The 21,902-nt window shown below is 35.1% G+C and overlaps 1 protein-coding gene across 5 annotated transcripts; it reads right to left on the bottom strand.

The window, feature by feature from the left end:
• Positions 1-204: 204 nt before the first annotated feature.
• On the bottom strand, positions 205-7,264 carry LOC145812765 (soluble inorganic pyrophosphatase-like). 5 transcript variants are annotated; one of them, XM_082907950.1, is made up of 6 exons: positions 7,022-7,264; positions 6,796-6,905; positions 5,692-5,800; positions 2,226-2,291; positions 2,039-2,146; positions 205-395 (listed from the first exon to the last, which is right to left on the bottom strand). In XM_082907950.1, the coding sequence occupies exons 3-6, from the start codon at positions 5,710-5,712 to the stop codon at positions 282-284; spliced, it is 309 nt and encodes a 102-aa protein (XP_082764076.1). In that variant the 5' UTR covers positions 5,713-5,800; positions 6,796-6,905; positions 7,022-7,264; the 3' UTR covers positions 205-281. The 5 variants fall into 5 exon arrangements, 3 of the variants coding, with proteins under 3 accessions (XP_082764076.1, XP_082764077.1, XP_082764075.1); XR_014356290.1 differs by lacking the exons at positions 5,692-5,800; positions 6,796-6,905; positions 7,022-7,264 and adding exons at positions 1,111-1,191; positions 4,245-4,732 and having other exon boundaries at positions 1,340-2,146; XR_014356289.1 differs by lacking the exons at positions 5,692-5,800; positions 6,796-6,905; positions 7,022-7,264 and adding an exon at positions 4,249-4,732.
• Between the last annotated feature and the right edge of the window lie 14,638 nt (positions 7,265-21,902).

Below are 21,902 nucleotides of genomic sequence, written 5' to 3'. Positions count from 1 at the left end.
CAGAGAAAATTGAGTTGGTCCAGAGAAATTCTCTGATTTCCAAAGCTTCCACATATTATAAGGATGAAACACTGGAATATCTTGTCAATAATTGCCTTAAATCACATGTGGTTTTCGTTTTGGGAAAATAAAAGGAGCAACTTTGTAAAGAAATTTTAATCAATGGACAAAAAAAGAAAAATGAATTCAAATGAATTGGAGCACTGAGAGAAGAAATCTGTGGATTATAAAATGAATTCAATTCTCAAGTTGACATCATTCAAAACATAAAAGAGAGTTCTTCAATATAACAAACAAAGCCTATATAATACTAACAGCATATCACCACCACCCAACATGTGTGGCAAACAAACTACCGCCTCAGGCTCTCCACGATGTAGTCCGCGTAGAGATTCCTATAGAAGCAAAATGCACAATGAGATTAAGACCATAATCCATGCCAGATGAGATTGATGACAAGCACAACAACAAATTTGCTGAAATTCCCAAAGTCCAACAGGAAACTCCAAATATTAAAAATATAAAATAGATGTGATCTATCGATGCCACAGTAATACACTCAATGTGGAGATGTCAGGAACAACTATATTAATTGTCCCAAATTCGAATAAAAATAGTATAAACATTTTTATGCAATGTATCTGATAAGCTACTATTGTTTTGGGCATGAATGGATGATTTCCAAAGACAGCATTGGGTCACACACCCTGATATTGGAAACAACATCACATAAGCTAACATATACAATATATACCAGACAATTGAATAGTTATGATATTTATATGATGAACCCAATGGCTTTCTCTCTTAAATCTCAAGATACGTAACTAAAAATAAAGTTTTGTTTAAAAGAGATGCCAAGGGTTATCCTACCAAATAAATAAATAAATAAATTATTAAAACTAAATTAATTTTGTATTTTAAACTATTAAAATAGCTACACACTGAAGCTAAGCCCTTTTAGTTAGGGTTGCGCCACGAGTGGCTTCTACCAAATTCAGTTCAACCAAAACTTCATTAATAATGTGTCATCCATTGCTGTATTGGTTAGTCCATCTAAATCTAATACTGGAAAAGAACACTGAAAGGGCGTAAAAATTCGTCACTTACATGGAATACTAGATCGCATCATAAGCATCTGAGGCAGGCAGAAAATCGTTAACTGCAGCTTCCTTGTTCTCATTTTCTTGTCTAATTACTCGTTAAGAGAATAACATTCTTTCGATACATTCCTTTTGTACCCATTTTCCTTAAAGAAAAGAATTGTATAGACTAGAAAAAATTGTTACACAACGCAGAGTCAATTGCACAATATGAACTAAAACTTTTAGAAGGATACAGTCCTCAAAGAAGCGGCGGATCTCAGCCAATCGATGTGGGCTGTCCACCCAAATGAGGTGCAAGTGCAAGGCTGCAATACTATTGTCCTTGGGTGGTTAAGAAAGCTTGAAAGCAAATAATGTGGTTCATGTAAGAGGTAAGTTGTGGCCTGATTACTGTGATCACTATCTTTACATGACTTGGAACAGCTGTCCTACAATCTGTTCATGACAGATAAAACTATGGGTTCTGCTAAATTTCATTACATAGGACACCCGAAAATATATAATTTTTCAGGGTCTGATTTAAATGAAACGAAATGCTGACAAATCCACCAAGCAAGACATGAACCTTTTTCCCCTTAATTATACGACAATGTAGTTGAAAATCTAACATGACTAAGGTTCATTCCAAGGTAAATAGACTTAATTTTTCTGGGGCTTTTTTATTTTTTAAAATACCCTGCCTAAACACCTCATTGACTACCTTTTTATTTCTACTATTCTCAATAGAAAATATTTCCCAAAGCGTGCTCATTCTCTCACAGGATCACTGGGTTCTGAATTATTTCATGTAAAACATTACTTGCTACATTTATGCTTTATCAAGCCTCAAAATTTTCGGTATATCCGTAATATGAAAACCAATATTGCATGCATAATCTGCAAATGTCTGCAAATGTTTGCAAATGTGAAAAAATGCATATCAAACAGCACACCTGGATGATAACTAAGACATCCATGGGGTCATTGTCCTCACAGAGAGTACGAGGGATGAAGCCATAATTATGGGGGTAAACAACCGATGAGTAAAGCACACGGTCAACCTGCAACATGCATCGGCTTCAGCAACCATTAACGATCAAAAACAGATACTGAGATTAATGATTGACTATGCATGATTACCTTGATCATTCCCCTTTTTTTGTCAAGTTCATACTTCACTTTACTCCCCTTACTGATTTCAACCACCTGCAATAATTAATTATATTTATACTAGTCTTTGTGAATTGAAAATTTTATACTTTATGATTTTCGACATTTGTAAAATTGCTATAGATCATTGGAACAATAAAATTCATCTGAAAGAGATTAAAACTAGACAGTTTATTAAAGAGAAGAACCTGTAGAATGAAAGTCAAAACAAAGCTGTATATTTATAAAATAAAATAAAATAAAATAAATTCAAATTGACAGTTTAAGAGTTTTTCTAACAGACAACTGAGGACTTATTCAAACTCCATGTTTATTACAAACAACACAGGTAGGCGTTTTTTTCTGAGGATTTTAAAACCCAATTCTGCTTTTTGTAGTAGAAATATATTCCCTCTGGTTGCTCATAAAAGAGAGCAAAAGTTGGTCACTGTCTCTACTAATAAGAAAACAAAAATTTCAAAGAATATCATGCCAGAACCATGGGGCAATCAAGTATACAATAAATTGTATTATCAAATTGAGGGTAATGGTCATAAAATTTTCTTATCATGTTAGGTCCTTAACCATCGTTCAATCAATTATCTGATAAAATGTAGGATCACTGCCTGTGAACACCTTTGCATGCATTGTATAGAATTAGTACTTCAGCAAAAATAGACCAGAACAACTTTTACAGTCATTCGTGAGGAATGGGGATGCTACAGAACAATTAATTACAGTTGCAAGTTGCTTTCTACCTATTCACATCAGGTATTGAGAAAGTAGGACCTTAAAGCAACTTATAGGTCAGTGAGATACCTTAATATCGCACGTGAACTTGGTTAGGAGTGAAATTTTAATTGAAAACAAAGGTGTGACCATCAAACAGTACACCCACATAACAGTTGTACAAAGGGACCATATGATGGTAATTGGTAATTATGCATGTATCAGTATTCCATCTATTCCATGTACACGGTTATAAGGTTTATTACCTGGCATTATAATATAAAACACATATTTTGATTTGGTTAAGCTACGGTTTTCCTCCAACTTTTAATAATTACTGTAGGTTAACTATGTGATCAACTTCAACTACATTCTTGACATTCCTTAAATAGACCTACAGCTATATAAATCTTAGCAGGTTAATATAATAAATTCAATGTAAGCCTGTCTTTGTTTGTCCCAATCGAAACTAGTAACAAATTGTTGGCAATTACTGAGCAATATAATAAAATGATGTACTTTAACAACATCGAGGTCCCAAAACTTTAAAATGAAACTCAACTAGGGTATGTTTCCCAGAAATTAAAAAATTCAAATTGCAGGCCATGTGAAATTCACGTCAGGTGAAAACTTTCAATGACAGGTAAACAAAATTCTGGTTTCATGCATAGTAAACTAAGTAAGTAAACAATCCATATTTAAATTTAAATTATTAAAAGCATTTAACCACTCTTTAGCAACACCTATTCAATATCACACAGATCTAGCATACAAGTTGAGAGTAACGAATGCCCTTTGATTAGTCCTATATAGTTGACTCACATTCACAAAAAACCAACGTAATTGGATTGTTGAATGCATCATATGGAAACAACACAACTAACAAACATCAAAAAACCTAAACCTATTCAAATCATATTTTCCTAATTTTATAAACCAACCCAGCGAGTTCACAAAGGTGAAAGGGGCAGTTTCGAAGAAGGGGATTTCGGTCTAGGGTTTCATAGAATGGAGATAGAGGAAGGGAGAGAAACAAAAACATTAAATAACACAAACAATCAACCTAAGCTCATAAATTACACCTGGAAAAACAAAATCAAGTCTTCTTCAAAGGAAATGGGACTGAATAAAGATGGATTTTCGATTTTTTTTACTTAAATCATACAAAAAATTCCATATCCTCTACTTGAAAACCCTAAATTTGAAAATTTCCTCTTAGCACAGACAAATCGAAGATAATACAGTAAAAGTAAGGGCTTTGGGCAATTATGAACTATGTACAAACCAGTTTGTAATCGAGCTCGAATACATCTAGGGTTTCGTCGTCTCTGCAGGGGGTTGGGCGTTATCCAATAGGTTGTTTAATTTGGAGATGACGGTGGAGACGAAGGTGGTGGAGACAATGGCAGGAAGTGTAGGATCCCTTGACAGAGAGTGACACCTAGAGGGTTAAAATCAGTTGTTCGAAATAAAAAAGAATAGGAGAGAAAGGTGTGGGACTTACTGGATGTGGTGATGGTTGTGGCAATGGACAGCGGCGATGATTGGAGAGAGAGAGAGAGAGAGAGAGCGTAATTTCTCCAAATGTTAGGTCTGAAGAAAAGGTCCAGGGGTTTGTCCAAAAAAAAAAATAGGAGGGAATTTTGGTTTGGACAAAATTTCGAGGGTTTGTTCCAATTTTTTTGACATTGGGAGTCGAATCTTAGGGGAAAGGAAGTTGTGGTTATACAAGAGGAGTATGTTGCTCGATGCGATTTTTACATGGGTGATCAAGGGCACAGTGTTTCAGCCTTACCATTATATGCATGAGAAGAATAATTACATGTATAGGTATCTGATTAGTGTAAATTAATTTCGCAAAACTGATTAGCAAAGATACATGAAGGCAATAGTTGAATTAAAATCTCCAAACAGACTGCATATTAACAAGTGAACTGTTTAGTTAATAGCCCATAATAAATGGTACTGATTGCATATCTATCCATTCCCCAAGAAAAGCTTCAGTGATCAAGCTGCAGAATAGTGTTGCAATTGAAAGAAGCATTTGAAATTTCTTTTAGACAAATATTCTTTATCTTTATGCACTCAAATTTCTCTTACATTTCTCCCACACATATAACTAGCTCTACAGTTACAACTAGCTTGTAAACATTTTTTATCTTAGGTACTCAAACCCACTATGTCCAATGCTACAACAACAACTTGCAATCAAAAATCATCCAGGAAGAAAATGGCTCATGCACTCAATGCTCTTGCAGCAACTCTCGTCGTGCACAACCAGTAGTCTAACAGGACCCAACTGTTTTTCTTTTTCTACTTTTTTTTTTTGGGATCCGGACCCCAATCTTCAAAAGAAATAATTTTTACTAGAAAAATTGATCAAAACCAACATTGCTAATAAAATAAGGAATAAAGTTAACTTATCAAAAAATATATAAAAAGCACACTTAGCCTACTAGCAGTTTTTTAAGTGAGGTTAGGAATTCAAGTGCTAGATCTTGAGTTCCAGTTTTCTAGATTGTTATTCTAAATAACCACACTCACTCATGCACATAAACACATTACTGTTGTTGTTTGGTCTAGCAATTAGTTGTAGTAGCCTCAAGACTCGCCATATGGAACAAAAGAATTGTCTCATTGATCTAATATCATGATACAAACAGGACCTGATCATTTCCAATAACTAGCAAGGAAACAAAATAAAGCAAAACAATGTTCAATGTCTTACTTTGACAAACGAACCATGCATTTTCAGCTTTTCTAGGAGACTTTTCCTCAACTGACTAATCCCAATCTTAGCATCATCATCATCTGCGCAATCCTCTGCCGACTCATACCTACAAATTAAAAAATAAAGCCAAAAATAAATAAATCAAAATCAAAATCAAAAGACCCACAATTCAATAACCTTAGCCAATAATCTATACATAAACAAGGATATGGAACTATAATTTCCTATCTGAAGGGGTGAGAATGATAACAAATTTTTTTAGTAATTGATATAAACTATCATATTTGAATTCATGAATAAAAAATAAAGTAAGACATAATATTAAAGGAAAAATTTATGGTGTGCATCCCTAAAAATGGGCGCACTCTAAGAAATGTTACACTAATGCTTATGCCAGCTTCGCATCAAGCATTGATATCCGTTACAGACATTTTAACGCATCTATTTATGCCAAATACTATCAATCAAAGTTGTAACTGTCATCCCCAAATCCTAACATCATGAGAAAACAACACATCAAATTCCAAAACCAAAAACAAGGAATTTGATTTTCTTTTTCTTTACCGTCGACCCATTATCATAAACCTCAAAATTTGATAAACACAACAGGTAAACACAGTTAATCAAATTCAACAAACCCCAGCAAGGATGGCACTTTTTTTTGAAGGTTGGTTTCATTGTTGAAGGTGGGTCTTAAAACACATATATAACATACTGCTTCTTTTTTTTTTCAGATACTTTTTTTTTTCATAACATTTGTTTGGTGTTTTAGTGGGTACCACAGTTAGGTCCCAAAGTGAAATCATCTTCACCTGATGTTCTAGAATTATTATGAATCATTTGATCAACACACAAAATAGAGAGGAAAAATAAGCAAAGCATTTTCTTCTACACAAAAAAAAAAAAAAAAAACATGAACATCATCATCAAACCCAACATAGCTCTTTTCCTCATCATCCAATCCTAGAAATTACAGAGCTCTCCTTCCACCATCCACTGCAGTGCCTATCAACACAGACAAAACAAACCCATTGACACATTTAATCAAACACTTGATGTGCATGAAAATGGATGCCAAAAAAATACGAATTTGCTTAATACCTTTACAAGAACATGGACATCATCATCATCGAAGACTTATCTTTCAAACGTTTCACGTCCGATCATTTAACAGGTTTACTATAAAATCCTCTGCCCCTTCCTTCAAACACCTGTCATTTACAAATGAATATCAATATCAAAATTTTAAAATTATAATACATAATAGTTTGAAATTTTAAATATAAATTTAGAAAAAAACAATGAGCTAAACATTATCAAACATAACTGGGTTCCTCTGCATCGCTCAATAGGTCTTGTTCTTGCTCGTACTCCGATGAAACCGCGGCGTTTTGTACGAACTTGGAAGGCAAGGAGGCTTCAAAGGGTCTAGAAGGAGAGAGAAGAAATGAGGAACTTCGTAGTCGTCGCACGTTGCTCGATGACGTCGTCTGCCGCTCACCGTTGTCTGCCACCGCTCGCCGGAGAGAGAGAGCCGTAAGAAGAGATTAGGGATTTTTGGTTGAATGAGATTTTTTATTCAAGAGATTAAGGATTTTGATTGAAGAGATTGGGGGGTTTTTAGTAACCCGAGCGGGAATGGAAAAAAAAAAGGCGGGCCGAGGGGGCGAGATTGGGGGGGTTTTGGTACCCTGAGCGGGAATGGAAAAAAAAGGGTGGGGGGATTGTGTGAATGGATTTTTTTTTTTATTTCTATTACAAATGAATATTTAAAAATTTTATTTTTTGTTAAAATAATTTTTTTTATAGTTAATGAAATTTTTTATTTTTTTATTTTTCGTTTTCTTTTAGTTATTAAGGTTGAAAATTTATTTGTTTCATTCTTATTTTAATGAATAAAAAATTATTATTATTTTTTTTCATTTTGAATAAAAAATATTTTTTATTAAAATAAAGTTAATTTTTTGTCATCAATGAAAAATATTTTTCTGCGACTTATTTTTTTTTGTTACTAAAAATCAAGAATTAATTTTTTGTGGTACAGGATAGGGAGCAACAGTAGTGGTGAAGGTGGTGGATAAGAGGTGATAATGGTGGTGATGGTGATAGCGAATGAGATTAGTGGTGAAGTTGTGGTAATCGTAAAGGAGATATAGTAGCGGTGGTGGATGAGAGGTAATGGTAATAGTAATGGTGGTAGTGGAGTGGTCGTGATGGTGGTAGTAATGATAGTCGTAGAGGCGGAGTGGCAACAGTGGTAGTAGTTGTGGTAGTGGAATGACATTTTACAGTAGTGTTGAAGGTGGTAGAGGAGATGGGTGGTGAGAGAGAAATGAGTGAGAGACAGATAGAGAAGAGAAATAGAGACAGCGACAGAGTGATAAGCGATAGAAAGACAAAGTGGTCACCAAAAGTGATTTTCTTATAGTGTCTCGATAAATCAAAATATAGCTTGGTAAATAGAGAATAAGGGAGAAGAGAGTAAGCAAGGCGAACACAATGAGGGGGAGACAAATAGACAGGCAGATAGAGAGAAAAAAAGAGAGAGAAGAGTGCTGAGTGAAAGAGAGTGAGAGACAGAGAGACAGAGAAAGAAAGAGAGAGAGAGACAGAGAGACAGAAAAAGAGAGAAAAAGAGAACAAAAAGAGATGAACGAGAGAAAGACATAGAGAGAGAAGAAAAATGAGTAAGATATAGATATATATAGAGATGAGCGAGAGAGACATAGAGAGAAAAGAGATGAGAGAGATAGAGAGAAGAGAGATGAGCGAGAGAGAGGTAACGAGATGAGTGAGAGAGGTAGAGAGAGAAAACAGATGAGAAAGATAAAGAGAAGAGAGATGAGCGAGAGACAAAGAGAGAAAGAAAGAGAGAGAGAGATAGAGACAGACAGACAGAGAAGAGTGATGAGTTAGAGAGAGAAAAAGAAGAGACAGAGAAAAAGATAGAGAGTGAGAAACAGAAAAAGAGACAGAGAGAGAAGAGAGATAGAGAGAGAAAAAAGATGAGAGAGATAGAGAGAAGAGAGATGAACGAAAGAGACAGAGAGAGAAAAGAGATAAGAGAAGAGATAGACGAGTGAGAGACATAGAGAGAGAAAGAGAGACAGATAGAAAGACAGATAGAGAAGAGTGATGAGTGAAAGAGAGAAAGAGAAGAGAGAGAGGAACATGAAAAATTGGTGAAAAGAGACAGAGAGGGGGATAAGAAGAGATTATGGATTTTTTGTTTTGGGCGGGGGGGTTTGAGATTGGGGATTTTTTGTTTGGGTTGGGGGGGTTACAGAATGAGAATGGGAAAAAAAAAAAAAAGTGGGGGAATGCAAAAAAATTGGGGGAAACATAGCGGGGAAAAAAAAATTCGGTCACAAATGAAATTTAAACAACAAAACGTGGTTTAACCTTTTTTTTTTTTTTGCGACGAGGGTTGCCGTTGCCAAAAAAATTATTTTTTGTTAAAATAACTTTTTTTTTTGTAGTTAATGAATTTTTTTTAAAAAAAAATATTTTTTTTAGTTATAGATTGAAAATTTATTTGTTTTATTTTTATTTTAATGAAAAAAAAATATTATTATTTTTTTATGAAAAAGTCACATTTTTTTGCGATGGCAAGTTGTGCCGGCTCAAAAGGCACATTTTTCGCGACAGCAAGTTGTACTGTCTCAAAAAGTCACATTTTTTTTGCGACGGCAAGCTGTGCCGGCTCAAAAAGACACATTTTTTGCGACAGCAAATTGTGCCGTCTCAAAAAGTCATATTTTTTGCGACGGCAAGTTACACCGTCTCAAAAGGTCACATTTTTTGCGATGGCAAGTTGTGCCGTCTAAAAAAGTCATATTTTTTGCGACGGCAAATTATGCCGTCTCAAAAGGTCACATTTTTTGCGACGACAAGTTGTGTCGTTACTAAAAATGACTTTTTACGACGGCAAATGTGCCGTTGCAAAAAGTTCCGTCTCATAAGCCCACTTTTCTTGTAGTGTTATGATATATGTGATATTGATTATGAAACAAAGGGTGCTGGTTATGAGATGTGGTTATAACATATGTGGGCAAAGGTAATGAGATATATGATTAGTGATTATGAGATATGTGATTTTGGTTATGAGCAGAGTGGTATAGTTATAAGTCAAAGAGTGTTTGGTTATGAGATATGTGATTAGTAGTTGTGATATATGTGATGTTGGTTATGAGATATGTGGGTAATGGTTATGAGCAAAGTGGTGTCAAAGGGTGCTTGGTTATGCTATATGTGTTAGTGGTTATAAGATATGTGGGTAATGGTTATGAGCAAAGTGGTGCCAAAGGGTGTTTGGTTATGCTATATGTGTTAGTAATTATGAGATATGTGAGTAATGGTTATGAGCAAAGTGGTATCAAAGAGTGTTTGGTTATGCTACATGTATTTGTGGTTATGAGATATGTGAGTAATGGTTATGAGCAAAGTGGTGTCAAAGAGTGTTTGGTTATGCTATATGTGTTAGTGGTTATGAGATATGTGGCTAATGGTTATGAGCAAAGTGGTGTCAAAGGGTGTTTGGTTATGCTATATGTGTTAGTGGTTATGAGATATGTGGGTAATGGTTATGAGCAAAGTGGTGTCAAAGGGTGTTTGGTTATGCTATATGTGTTAGTGGTTATGAGATATGTGAGTAATAGTTTTGAGCAAGGTGGTGTCAAAAGGTGTTTGGTTATGCCATATGTGTTAGTGGTTATGAGATATGTGGGTAATGGTTATGAACAAAGTGGTGTCAAAGGGTGTTTGGTTATGCTATATGTGTTAGTGGTTATGAGATATGTGGCTAATGGTTACGAGCAAAGTGGTGTCAAAAGATATTTGGTTATGCTATATGTGTTAGTGGTTATGAGATATGTGGGTAATAGTTATGAGCAAAGTAGTGTCAAAAGGTGTTTGGTTATGCTATATGTGTTAGTGGTTATGAGATATGTAGGTAATGGTTATGAGTGGTTATGAGATATGTGGGTAATGGTTATGAGCAAAGTAGTGTCAAAAGGTGTTTGGTTATGCTATATGTGTCAGTGGTTATGAGATATGTGGGTAATGGTTATGAGTAAAGTGGTGTCAAAGGATGTTTGGTTATGGCATATGTGTTAGTGGTCATGAGATATGTGGATAATGGTTATGAGTGGTTATGAGATATGTAGGTAATGGTTATGAGCAAAGTGGTGTCAAAGGGTGTTTAGTTATGCTATGTGTTAGTGGTTATGAGATATGTGGGTAATGGTTATGAGTGGTTATGAGATATGTGGGTAATGGTTATGAGTAAAGTGGTGTCAAAGGGTGTTTGGTTATACTATATTTGTAAGTGGTTATGAGATATGTGGGTAATGGTTATGAGTGGTTATGAGATATGTGGGTAATGGTTATGAGCAAAGTGGTGTCAAAGGGTATTTGGTTATGCTACATGTGTTAGTGGTTATGAGATATGTGGATAATAGTTATGAGTGGTTATGAGATATGTGAGTAATTGTTATGAGCAAAGTGGTGTCAAAGGGTATTTGGTTATGCTATATGTGTTAGTAGTTATGAGATATGTGGGTAATGGTTATGAGTAAAGTGGTGTCAAAGGGTATTTGGTTATGCTATATGTGTTAGTGGTTATGAGATATGTGGGTAATGGTTATGAGCAAAGTGGTGTCAGAGGGTGTGGTTATGCTATATGTATTAATGGTTATGAGTTATGAGATATTGGTTATGTGACTAGTGGTTGTGAGATATGTGATGTTGGTTATTAGATATGTGACTAGTAGTTATGAGATATGTGATGTTGGTTATGATCAAAGTGATGTGGTTATGCGCAAAAAGGTGTTAATTATAAGATATATGATTAGTGGTTATGAAATATGTGATATTGGTTATGGCAAAAAGGTGTTGGTTACGAGATATGTAACTAGTGGTTATGAGATATGTGATGTTGGTTATGACTCAAAGGGATTGGTTATGAGATGTGATTATGAGGTATGTGATCAATAGTTATGAGATATGTGATATTTGTTATGATCAAAGTGGTGTTGGTTATGAGATATGTGATTATGATTATGAAATATGTAATATTAGTTATGAACAAAATGGTGTTGGTTATGAGATGTAGTTATAGCTAAGTTATGATCAATTTGATTATAGTTATAAAAAAATATGATTTTAGCTCATAACTATAAAAAGTGACCTGTTTAGCAGGTCACTTTTAATGATGTGGCTCAATCCTAACCATTGATTATGTATGTACCGTACATTTTTTATACAAAATGTACTATAGACTTTCCCCCAAAGGGAAGCTTTAAAATTAAGAACAAAGGAATTAATTAAATAAAAAGAAAACTTACAAATACACCATTGGGTAAAGTATTTACGACACCAGGCGATTTAAAAATAGAAGACCTTGGGAAAAAGCGACCACCCAAATCTATCAAAAATTAAAGGATCGAGATTAGAACACATTCAAATATTGATTATTACCAAAACATCAGAATTCAGATAGATGTTTGCTGTTGAAGAGAGAGAGAGAGAGAGAGAGAGAGAGTAGGATTACCTAATCCAAGGGTTTTGTTATTCCCAGTAAGAAGAATAGTTGCAGGACATGAATTGGTCTTCTTGCATGACTCATCTGGCAAGTCTTCAACTGGTGTAAGAGGATTTCTTGTTGCGCGATCATTGGGAAGTGGAATTTGCAACATTGGAGGGTTTTCAGGTGGGCTAGGGATGTTGCATCGGGTGTCTCTGTCCATGTCAATGGCGGGGCAGATATACCCAGGTGGGAATGGTTCTAGGTTTAGCCCTTTTCCCTTAAAATATTTTCTCGCATAATAATTGATAACAGCAAGCAATACACACAGGATAAATGGGAAGGAGACGAGCCGACAGTTCGCCTTCTTGTTTCGTTTCTGGAAAAAAAAAACTCAAGACACAGAAAACAATCTCAACAACAAGACATATCTGCAACAGAATAATTTAAAAGTTGCCAAATTTTATAACCAGAAATGATGCTATCAAGCCTAATTTCATGAGCGGGAACCCGGATGCCCCCTGACCATGGCCAATTCAAAATCAATTGGGATGTGGCTACGAAAAAAGGTTCCTCCCAAGCCTCTATTGCAGTGGTCTTGAGGAACGCTTCGGGACGGATTCTGCATGGCTTAACCAAGAAAGAATTTATCTCCTCTTCATTCCAAGGTGAAGCTCTAGCTTGCAGATGGGCCTGTCTCTTTGCTCAAACCTGCGGTTTACCAGGGGCGATTATAGAAGGAGATAACAAATCAGTCATCCTCCTCAGCGTATCAGAGACTGTTCCTCCTTGGGAGTGTGGACTGATTATTGATGATATTAAGAGATTGGCTTCTCAGGAAGGGTTGCTCCTTCAATAGAGACCTCGAGCTGCAAATCGTGTAGCCCATTGGGTGGCTCAAGCCTCGCTGCATGGTCATCTCCCTCCGGACTGGGTCCCAAATCCACCAACTGACCTTGTTGCTTTGTTAGGTGCTGGTTATTTCTTTTTTGATTTCTGATGTTGTTCTGCTTTCTTTGCTTGGCCGTTATTTCCCCCGTTCAAAAAAAAAAAAAAAAAGCCTAATTTCATGAGAATTCAATAGAAAACATTGAGAATATCCAGAAATGATGTTATCAAGCCTAATTTCATGAAAAAACACCAAGATTGGCCGAGCCGTGAAGACTTGAGAATAAAATCTAAAGTCTCGAGTTCGAGTCATCCCAAAGCCACTGAAAGTTTGTCCAATTATTAATTTCAAGTCCTGAAACTAATCAAAATGCGCACAAGTTGACACGGACACACATTTATATATATATATATTTTTAAAAGGCCTAATATCATGAGAATTTCAATAACAAAAAAAGCTAAAAAGAAAAAAAAACATTGAGAATATCCAGGTATATGTAGGAAAAATAATTTGAAAAAATTGTGTTTCTTGAAAAGTGAGCTGATTCAAGATATTTTTTCAAAAAAGTAGATTTCCAAAAAAACAAAAATAAAAATAAAACAATACCAAACAAGCATGTTTGTAGAATCACCCATATCAAAATCCCAAACAATTTTTAAAAATCTAAAAGCAATGAAAAATAATTGAAGATTATTAATGAATTTAAGCGAGTATCATCATGAATTCACCACATTTTGGGGTTTCAACCAAACATTCAAATCGCCCAATAGATTTATCACATTTTTGGGTAAAAAAATTGATTGGTTGATTGATTGAGAGAGAGAGAGAGAGAGAGAGAAAGAGAAAGCGAGAGAGAGAGAGAGAGAGAGAGAGACCTGGTAAGCCAAATTCTTCCGAAGCAAAGCATCTGTTTGGGTACAGAAGTTGGCAGGACCTAGCGATGGATTGTCCATTGAAGGATGGAGCTTAGAGGTAGAGGCCTAGATCCAAATGTGACCGTTATAGAAAAACAGTTCTCTCTCTCACTCTCTCTGTGTTTTTCAACTCAAAATCGCACTTCCTTCATCGTTATATAGTTCGTTATAAAACAGTTACGGTAAAAAGAATTAAAAAATAAAATTAAATGGTTAAAGGGAATATATATATATCTATATATATAATAAGGAAAGAGGATTTTTTTTATTTATACAATTGTCCCATTTTAATGGTCATGATTCATTTCTGTGTTTAGATGAACAGCTGAGATGAAAACTTTCTCTCTCACTCTACCTGAACTTCTTGCCCAAGAGCCACAAAATTTACAGCCACCCATCCTCATCTGTCACACCTCACCTTTTCACATTTTAAATTTCAAAACACATCCATCCACTCCAGAGACCCACGCTCATCAGCCTCTCTGGGTGGAGGATGAGGAGATCACGGACACCACGGAGATGTAGCACATAGTGGAGACTTTAGAAACAAAGTATGGAGCATGACTGGTGGTCCGTACTGCAGACCCAAGCACTGGAAGCGCAACACTGCCATCGCCATGGCTGGTATCTTCCTCATCTGCATCCTCATTGCCATGAAATCTGCCCAACTTGAGGTCCTCTCTCTTTGTCTCAGAACCCACATTTCATTTTGATTGTTTTACTTTGCAAGATTCAAGTTTTTATTTCGATGATACAAAGTTTACTTGCAATTAGGTTTTGGATTTTGTTCAAAAAGCTATTCTCGATTTTTCATGATCTGGGTTTTGCAATTTTTATTGTTGTTGTTATCAAAATTGATGATGCGTAAAACTTTATAGGATTAATTATCTGTTTGTGTTCGATGTCATTGTTTCAGTGTACATTGATGCAAGTTTTGGTGTATAGAAATTGGTCTAATACAGAGGTCTATTTGGGAGTAATAAAAGTCCCATGATATTGATATGAAATTACTATACACTTTCGGTTTTATTTTTATTTATAAAGATGGGTCGAATTTTAAAACAATTTACAGCAGTTTAAAAATGGTTTAGAGCAGTTTCTAGATGTGAAATTTACAGTGAAATTTGAGGGGCATTCTTAGAAAATGATAAAAGTGTGACGAAGCCTCTTCTTCTGCACTGTGTGCTTTTAATAAAAGAATAGATGTGTATGACGTTATAAATGAAAATATAGCACGTAACATCTCAATGTTAGCCAACATATATTTATGCCCAGTAAACTGATTTCCCAAAGAGTTAAAACACAACTTGAACTTTGTCAAAAACAAACTTGCCTGGATTCTCATGCAGGTAAATCTCCAACAATAAGAGAACACGAAGTTTGAAGAGCACAAGCTGGGATTGAGCAGTTTCACCCCCAGCCTGGTTCTTACGTTCTTTCAAAATTTTTGCAAGATAATATCCATGCGAAACATTGCATCATCATCCATTCCCCCATCAGAATCATCAGAAGCTTCGGGATGTTCTTTGTCAACTGCCTCAAGTCCACCTACTACTTCAGAATCATCTGTCTGCAAGTTTTAGTGTTATTTATATAGATTTTTTTTTTTTAATGTAGCTTATGGATTTGGATTTAATTTTTTAAAAAGTTTTAGGTCTGACATTGTGACGCCCTCAAAAAAATAACATTAAACCCATCAAATAAGACATTCATTGACATAAGAAATAACCACATTCTTCTATTCATCACAGTTTCATTACAAAAGTATTACATGTTAACAACAAAAGCAAAATGCCCTACGGGCTTATAGCTTTCCAAGTTAACACTTGGTTACAACAAAAGAGTGCTAACTCATTTACACATTAAGCCCTTGGCTTGAATTTACATGTAATACATCAAAAATAAAACGACAAAAGTATGTCCGCCTCTAGCCTCCCAAGCTATGTCCTTGGAGGTGGCATGCTACCTGTACCTGAAAATGATATTCCCATATAGGGTGAGCCACAGCCCAGTAGAAATACACTAAACCAACCATGAACAATGACTAGAAGATTAGCAATTGATAGATGGTCAACACTGATACTTCCACATAAATCACATTTTTATGTCATCCAACTTATGAGTCCAAGTTACTTTTCATTTTCCCTTTTTCAACAGATAAGCATGTCAGCTCTATCATCATTTCAACAGATATGTATAAAAACTATATCCCACATTCACAGATAAGCATATAAGCTATACCCATATTCTCAACAGATATGTGTCACAACAATATCCACATTCACAGATAAGCATATAAGCTATATCCACACTTCACAAAGATAAGCATATGAGCTCTATCTTCACTTCTCTAGACAAGCATATGAGCTGTATCTACGGAGTTCATCCCCTATCTTCTCCCAACACTATCCGGTTTAGAGGTACATCCCCCATCTTCCCCTAAACCGCGAAGTACATCCCCCATCTCCTCCTCTACACGTAACGTATACAAACACATTGGTTCTATATACAATCACTCAATACATATAGGTAATGTATTCTATCAATCGTCAAATTCCATGACACATTCCATTGATTAGTTTTCGTTTGCCTAATCATCATGCATTGTCTACAACAATCACGACTATCCTCCACCGATAGCCCAAAGCAGTTATTTCTATACAGAAAATAAATGCACAATGGATATTCAATCAACATTTCAATTCGGTGAGTGATAAATAATTCAACTACACCCTTTAACCCCATACATTCCCAATCTCAACAATTTCATTTTCTTTTCCTCATTTCCCACAATTAATTATACCAATTAATCAACCAATGTAATTAGGTCATTTTCCATAATTAACATTAAAACCCTTAGGTCCCTTTTTCATCAATGATTCAACATTTATTCCATTTCTCCATACCAAACATACATCTAGGTTTATTATAAATAAAACCCCAACTTTTGTAAAATAACGCAAAAGCCCCAAACTTTCACAAAATGACCAAACCAACCCCAACGTCTCAAAATACTAAAATTTAAAGACAAAATCCATAGAGAGGAGTAGGATATTCCTACCTCAAATTCGGAGCTCCAAGGGAGAAGATGACAAAACCCAACGTGCTCCAAATCCCGAAATTTTCAGATTAAAATGTAGCCCTCGATGATCAACAACTTTTTTGTAAAGGCCAAAGATGAGCAAATCACTCCTACTAGATCAAAACCTAGAGAGAAGGTAAAGTTCTAGAGTGAGAGGCTCAACAATGGTGTTTTTGGAAAAGTAGGAGAGAGAAGAGAAAGTGAAAAAGTGATTTGAAAAGTCAAAACACGGAACTTAAATCCAGTCGCCCCGCTCGAGCGTCAAACACCCCGCTCGAGCGTCACTCACAGACTCCCGCTCGAGCGCCAACAATCCCGCTCGAGCGGCGAATACACACTCCCAGAACTTTTACAGAACCAAGCCATCGCTCGAGCTTCCAACTCCCCGCTCGAGCGGCACTCACACAACCCCGCTCGAGCGGCCAACTCCACGCTCGAGCGTCCAACACTGCACAAGAAATACTGGATAGGTGCAATTCCCGCTCGAGCGCCAAAACCCCGCTCAAGCGGACAGGCCAAAATCTGGGCAACTAGTTTTGGTTTCTAAACTCAACCAACCTGTAACAAACCTGCCCAACACATCCTATAACTCAAATACGAAGTAAAAAGGATGAAAACAAGATAATAAACAACTACCAACATCCACGGACACATGTCCGGATCACTGTATAACAAAGGTAAACCCGGGATCGCTATAGACATAATAGTTGATCTTTATAAAATGGGTTTTGATTTTAGAAATATATTTTTATTTTCAGTTTGATTTATGAAATGGATTTAATTTCTTAATGGAAAATGAGTGTTGATTTTTTATGGTTTTGAAAAAAGATTTTGAAATGGGTGTTGATTTTTTTTGATTTAACAAAATCAAATCACAAATTTAAGATAAAATAGAGTGAAAAAAAAAATACAGAGAGAGGAAGATCGAACAAAGGAAATAAAAGGTTTGTTATTTGAACTCTGAGAGTAAATGTAGTGTTTGTTAAGAGATGAGAGCGGATGAGAGGAGGAAATGAGAAAGAGATCGAGAGAGAGAGAGAATATAAATACTATACTTTTTTAGATGGTGAAGTTCTATAAAGTGTTTAATAAAAATTTCAAATACAAATTAATATTTTAACTTAAACTTTTATCAATGAATTTGATAAATTATATTTTAACTTAAACGAACCGCCATTGTACGATATCTTGAACTGATTTATTATAATTGATTTCTATAACAGTGAAATTATTATCATTTTGAATTGATTTTTTTGTAAAGAATGTGATACCAATATTAATAATTTATGTTAATTGATTTTTGTAAAATATGTGTACCATGCCTTCAGGCACAGGCATACGCTAGTATATATATAAGGGTGATGCTACTCAGATTCAAAAATTAGATTTATTTTTAAACTCAATGATATCGCAATTCTCTCTCGCGTATCTAGTCTAATTATCAATGAACTTGTATTTTATCTTTCCATAAAAGAAATTAATCGAAAAAATCAAATTAAAATGGGTCCACCTTAATTTATTTGTAAGAAAAATTACAAATCAAGTATAATTTTCAAAAATAATTACATCCTCATGAAAAAATTTATAACTTTAATAATTAAAATTTGTTAGTTTTAGGATGAATCTGGAAAAAAAAATAATAAAAAAAATCAACCACATGCTAATTAGTTTTCTCCTTTCTTTTTTTTTTTTTTTTTTTATAGAGTGCTTTTTTTATTCTTGAGTAATTTTTCATAATGATGGCTTTTCTTTTGTGATATTTGGATTGAAATTCTCTTCATTATATTAATATAATAAGTAAAATCTTTTCTTTTGTGATTAATAATTACATAACATTAACAATGATATATATTTATAAAAATATTAGAGACTCCAAAAATTTTATCAAATGTCTCACATGGGTATGAGACCCACATTTGATAAAATTTTTGGAATCTCTAGCATTACTCATATATTTATTATAATTTTGATTTGAAAATGTTTAAATGTGATTTTAAAATTTAAATACTATATTATAATATTATTTATTGAAATAGAAATATTTGTTCAAAGCGTGATATGGAGAGAAGCTAAATTCATGTTTAACTATGGTAATAGCAACCCTTATTATCTTTAGTTGAAATTGAATTTAATAAAGATAATCAAATTACCTAAAAAAGAAAGGTCAAGTTTCAGCCGGACTGATGGTCTTTTCGGGGTGTTGCTTGGTAGCTCAAATGATGTGGCGATAATGTGAAAAATTATTGATTTTTTTTTCTTTTTTTAAGGGTACAAGAGACAAATAAACAAGTAGCATGGCTGCGTGTTGATTTATTTATGAACATGAAAAACCTAGTGGAGTAGTCACATGGAAGTGTAGTCTTCAGTCCATGGTTTTGACAAACTGCTCTTGGTTTTGTCAATCCATTGCATTGTCTAGATTCCACACCCCTTCATCTCCCATGATATTACTAAGATCATAGTTCTCATCATACTCTTCAAACATCTCATTCCATCCTTCTAGATCTTGTTCTATAAGATATTTCTCCAAAATTTTACATTCTCTTTTAGATAAATATGTCCTTGATTCTACCTGTTCCAAATAATCATATGCTGATTCATAAGGCAATCCTAGAACAATTAATTTTTTTTTCCAAGGACAGTGTTATTGCAAACGTAGTCCTCCCATAATGAACTAATTTGAATCCAACTCTTGCTAATTCTGTAGTTTCATGAGATATTAGGAAAAATCCTCTTGCCCTTGCTTCTGTTAGATATAATATAAGAAGTTCATCCCAATCTTTGAATCAATCACATTTGTAGGGGATCATGTCTTTATTGTCTTTGACTTTATTAGATAATGAGCTGCATTTAGACGTTCATCATTTACTTCTGTTTGGGCAGTTGTAAGTATAATAGGTGCCATGCTTGGATATTCTTCAAAGACTTTATAAATTCTTCCGAACATGAATTGTGGCTGAGATGGAACGTCGAATGTATTGATTATTCCCAATTTCCACATTTGAACCAAAGGATCTTTTGGGTTGATAACATTGTCTAGATCGAATGAAAATTTTAACATTCTATAACTATACAAGGTGGTCCGTCCGTTGACGTAGCATCACTGAGTTTCCAGACAAGTGACACATTTTTCATACTATTTCAGAAATAATTTAATAAATGTACATCTTTTTGTTTTATCTTGGATGTCATCGGGGAGTTGAAGAAACGAATATAATACTTCTAATCTTAAAAAGGTTTTTGCTACTAAATGGGTTGTTCTGATAAGCTCGTTTACAGAACGGTTTTTTCCTACAGCCTGCATTTTTCTAATAATTTCAGCACTGTCTTGTGTCAGCAAGTCCAGCACTTCTTGAGTTTCTACCAAGAGTGTTTCTGCTAAGAGTGTTTCCTTCTCTAGCGGTGTAAGTCTTGTGGATGTGGATGTCATTTGTAAGTTCTCGAGTTAAAGTATCAGCTAAACTATTTTTATTACCATTAATATGTTCTATATCAAAGGTAAATTATTTTAATCAGAGTTGCCATTATAAAAGCCTTCATTGCGCCTGCATGTTAGATAAATTCTTATTTACGAATTCTAGTAGGCATTTGCAATCAGTTTGTAGTGACCCCGGTTTTGACCCATCTCTGTGTGGTGTTCCGAGTTCAGGTTGGTATGGTTTTGAACAGTGTTACATATCTTAGTTTCCTTGTATTCCCCTTACTTTGGTTATCGGGTTGTAGCAGTGTGTTTGGAACAAGTAATGTCTCCAAACCTTTAGATGCGAATCCAACCCGAATTGTGCCTTGCAGAGTTGCATCAGAAGCTAATTTTTTTTCATGTTTTGCCACTTCACTAAGTAGGTCGGGGATCGAGCTGCCCAATCAGCTCGTGGGGGTCTAAAGGGCAGCGTCCCTTGATAGGTCTGGGGCAGCGCCCAGGCGGGGATGAGGAGTAGCGCCCCCGAAGTAAAAATGCAAAATGCATTTGAAGTTATTTGTCCGCTCGAGCAAAGAATGTTTGGTTCTAGAAGTTTGACCTGTATGCAAAAGTACTGGGAAAGTGTATTCGACGCTCGAGCGAAGCTTTCCATGCTCAAGCGGGAGGCTGTGTCTGACGCTCGAGCAAGGCTTTCCACGCTCGAGCGGACCATGTTATATCAGTTCGTGAATCTGATATTTCATATCACTTTTTCAGTTCTCTCTCTCTCTCTCTCTCTAGAAGTCATTTTCTCTCCTTGATTTCTCCAAATCCATTGGGATTTAGACCTAAGTTCATCAAAGTTGGTGATCATCTCGAGGGATTCGTTGTGTGCGGTGGAGATCGAGTTTAGGCATCATTGATTTTGGTGTTTCAGTTCAATTCTTCTTCAACACTTGAGGTAGGGATTTTGTAACGTCCCAAATTTCTAGTCCAAATGATAATACAACAATCATGACTCTTTCAAGGAAAATCGAATATAAATCTCCAAACATACATTACATGATACAATAGTTCTTCATGCAACAATACATTAATCCAACAACAAGTAAGTAAACAAATAAATACCCCCAAGGGTTTACAAGTTTCCAAGGCTTGAGCCTGGTTACACAAAACGGTTATTCAATCCCACACACATACAACCCTTGGTTTACACACAGAGTCATAGCAAAATGAGAGTCTCGTACTCTCAACACACATTTTCTCACCTTTAGTTAGGTGGCATCACCACATCTTTTCCTGCACAAAAATCCCGTAGGGTGAGCATAAAACCCAATAGGAAATCCTAACAAAGTCTATACATTTTATACAAGTCTCAAGAGATGAAATGCACATGTCAT

This window comes from Camellia sinensis, chromosome 15 (genome assembly GCF_055761805.1).
Source record: "Camellia sinensis isolate YWXY chromosome 15, ASM5576180v1, whole genome shotgun sequence".
NCBI classification, from domain to species: domain Eukaryota; kingdom Viridiplantae; phylum Streptophyta; class Magnoliopsida; order Ericales; family Theaceae; genus Camellia; species Camellia sinensis.
Note: the sequence above shows the minus strand (reverse complement) of the source record. Positions and strands in the feature narration are given on the sequence as shown.

Coding starts and splice junctions, on each gene's coding strand:
- LOC145812765 (XM_082907949.1), bottom strand. CDS start 4,274: ATGTATTCGAGCTCGATTACAAACTGGTTT. Junction 2,147..2,225: donor AAAAAAGGGGAATGATCAAG/GTAATCATGCAT, acceptor TGCATGTTGCAG/GTTGACCGTGTGCTTTACTC. Junction 396..2,038: donor ATGTCTTAGTTATCATCCAG/GTGTGCTGTTTG, acceptor TTGCTTCTATAG/GAATCTCTACGCGGACTACA.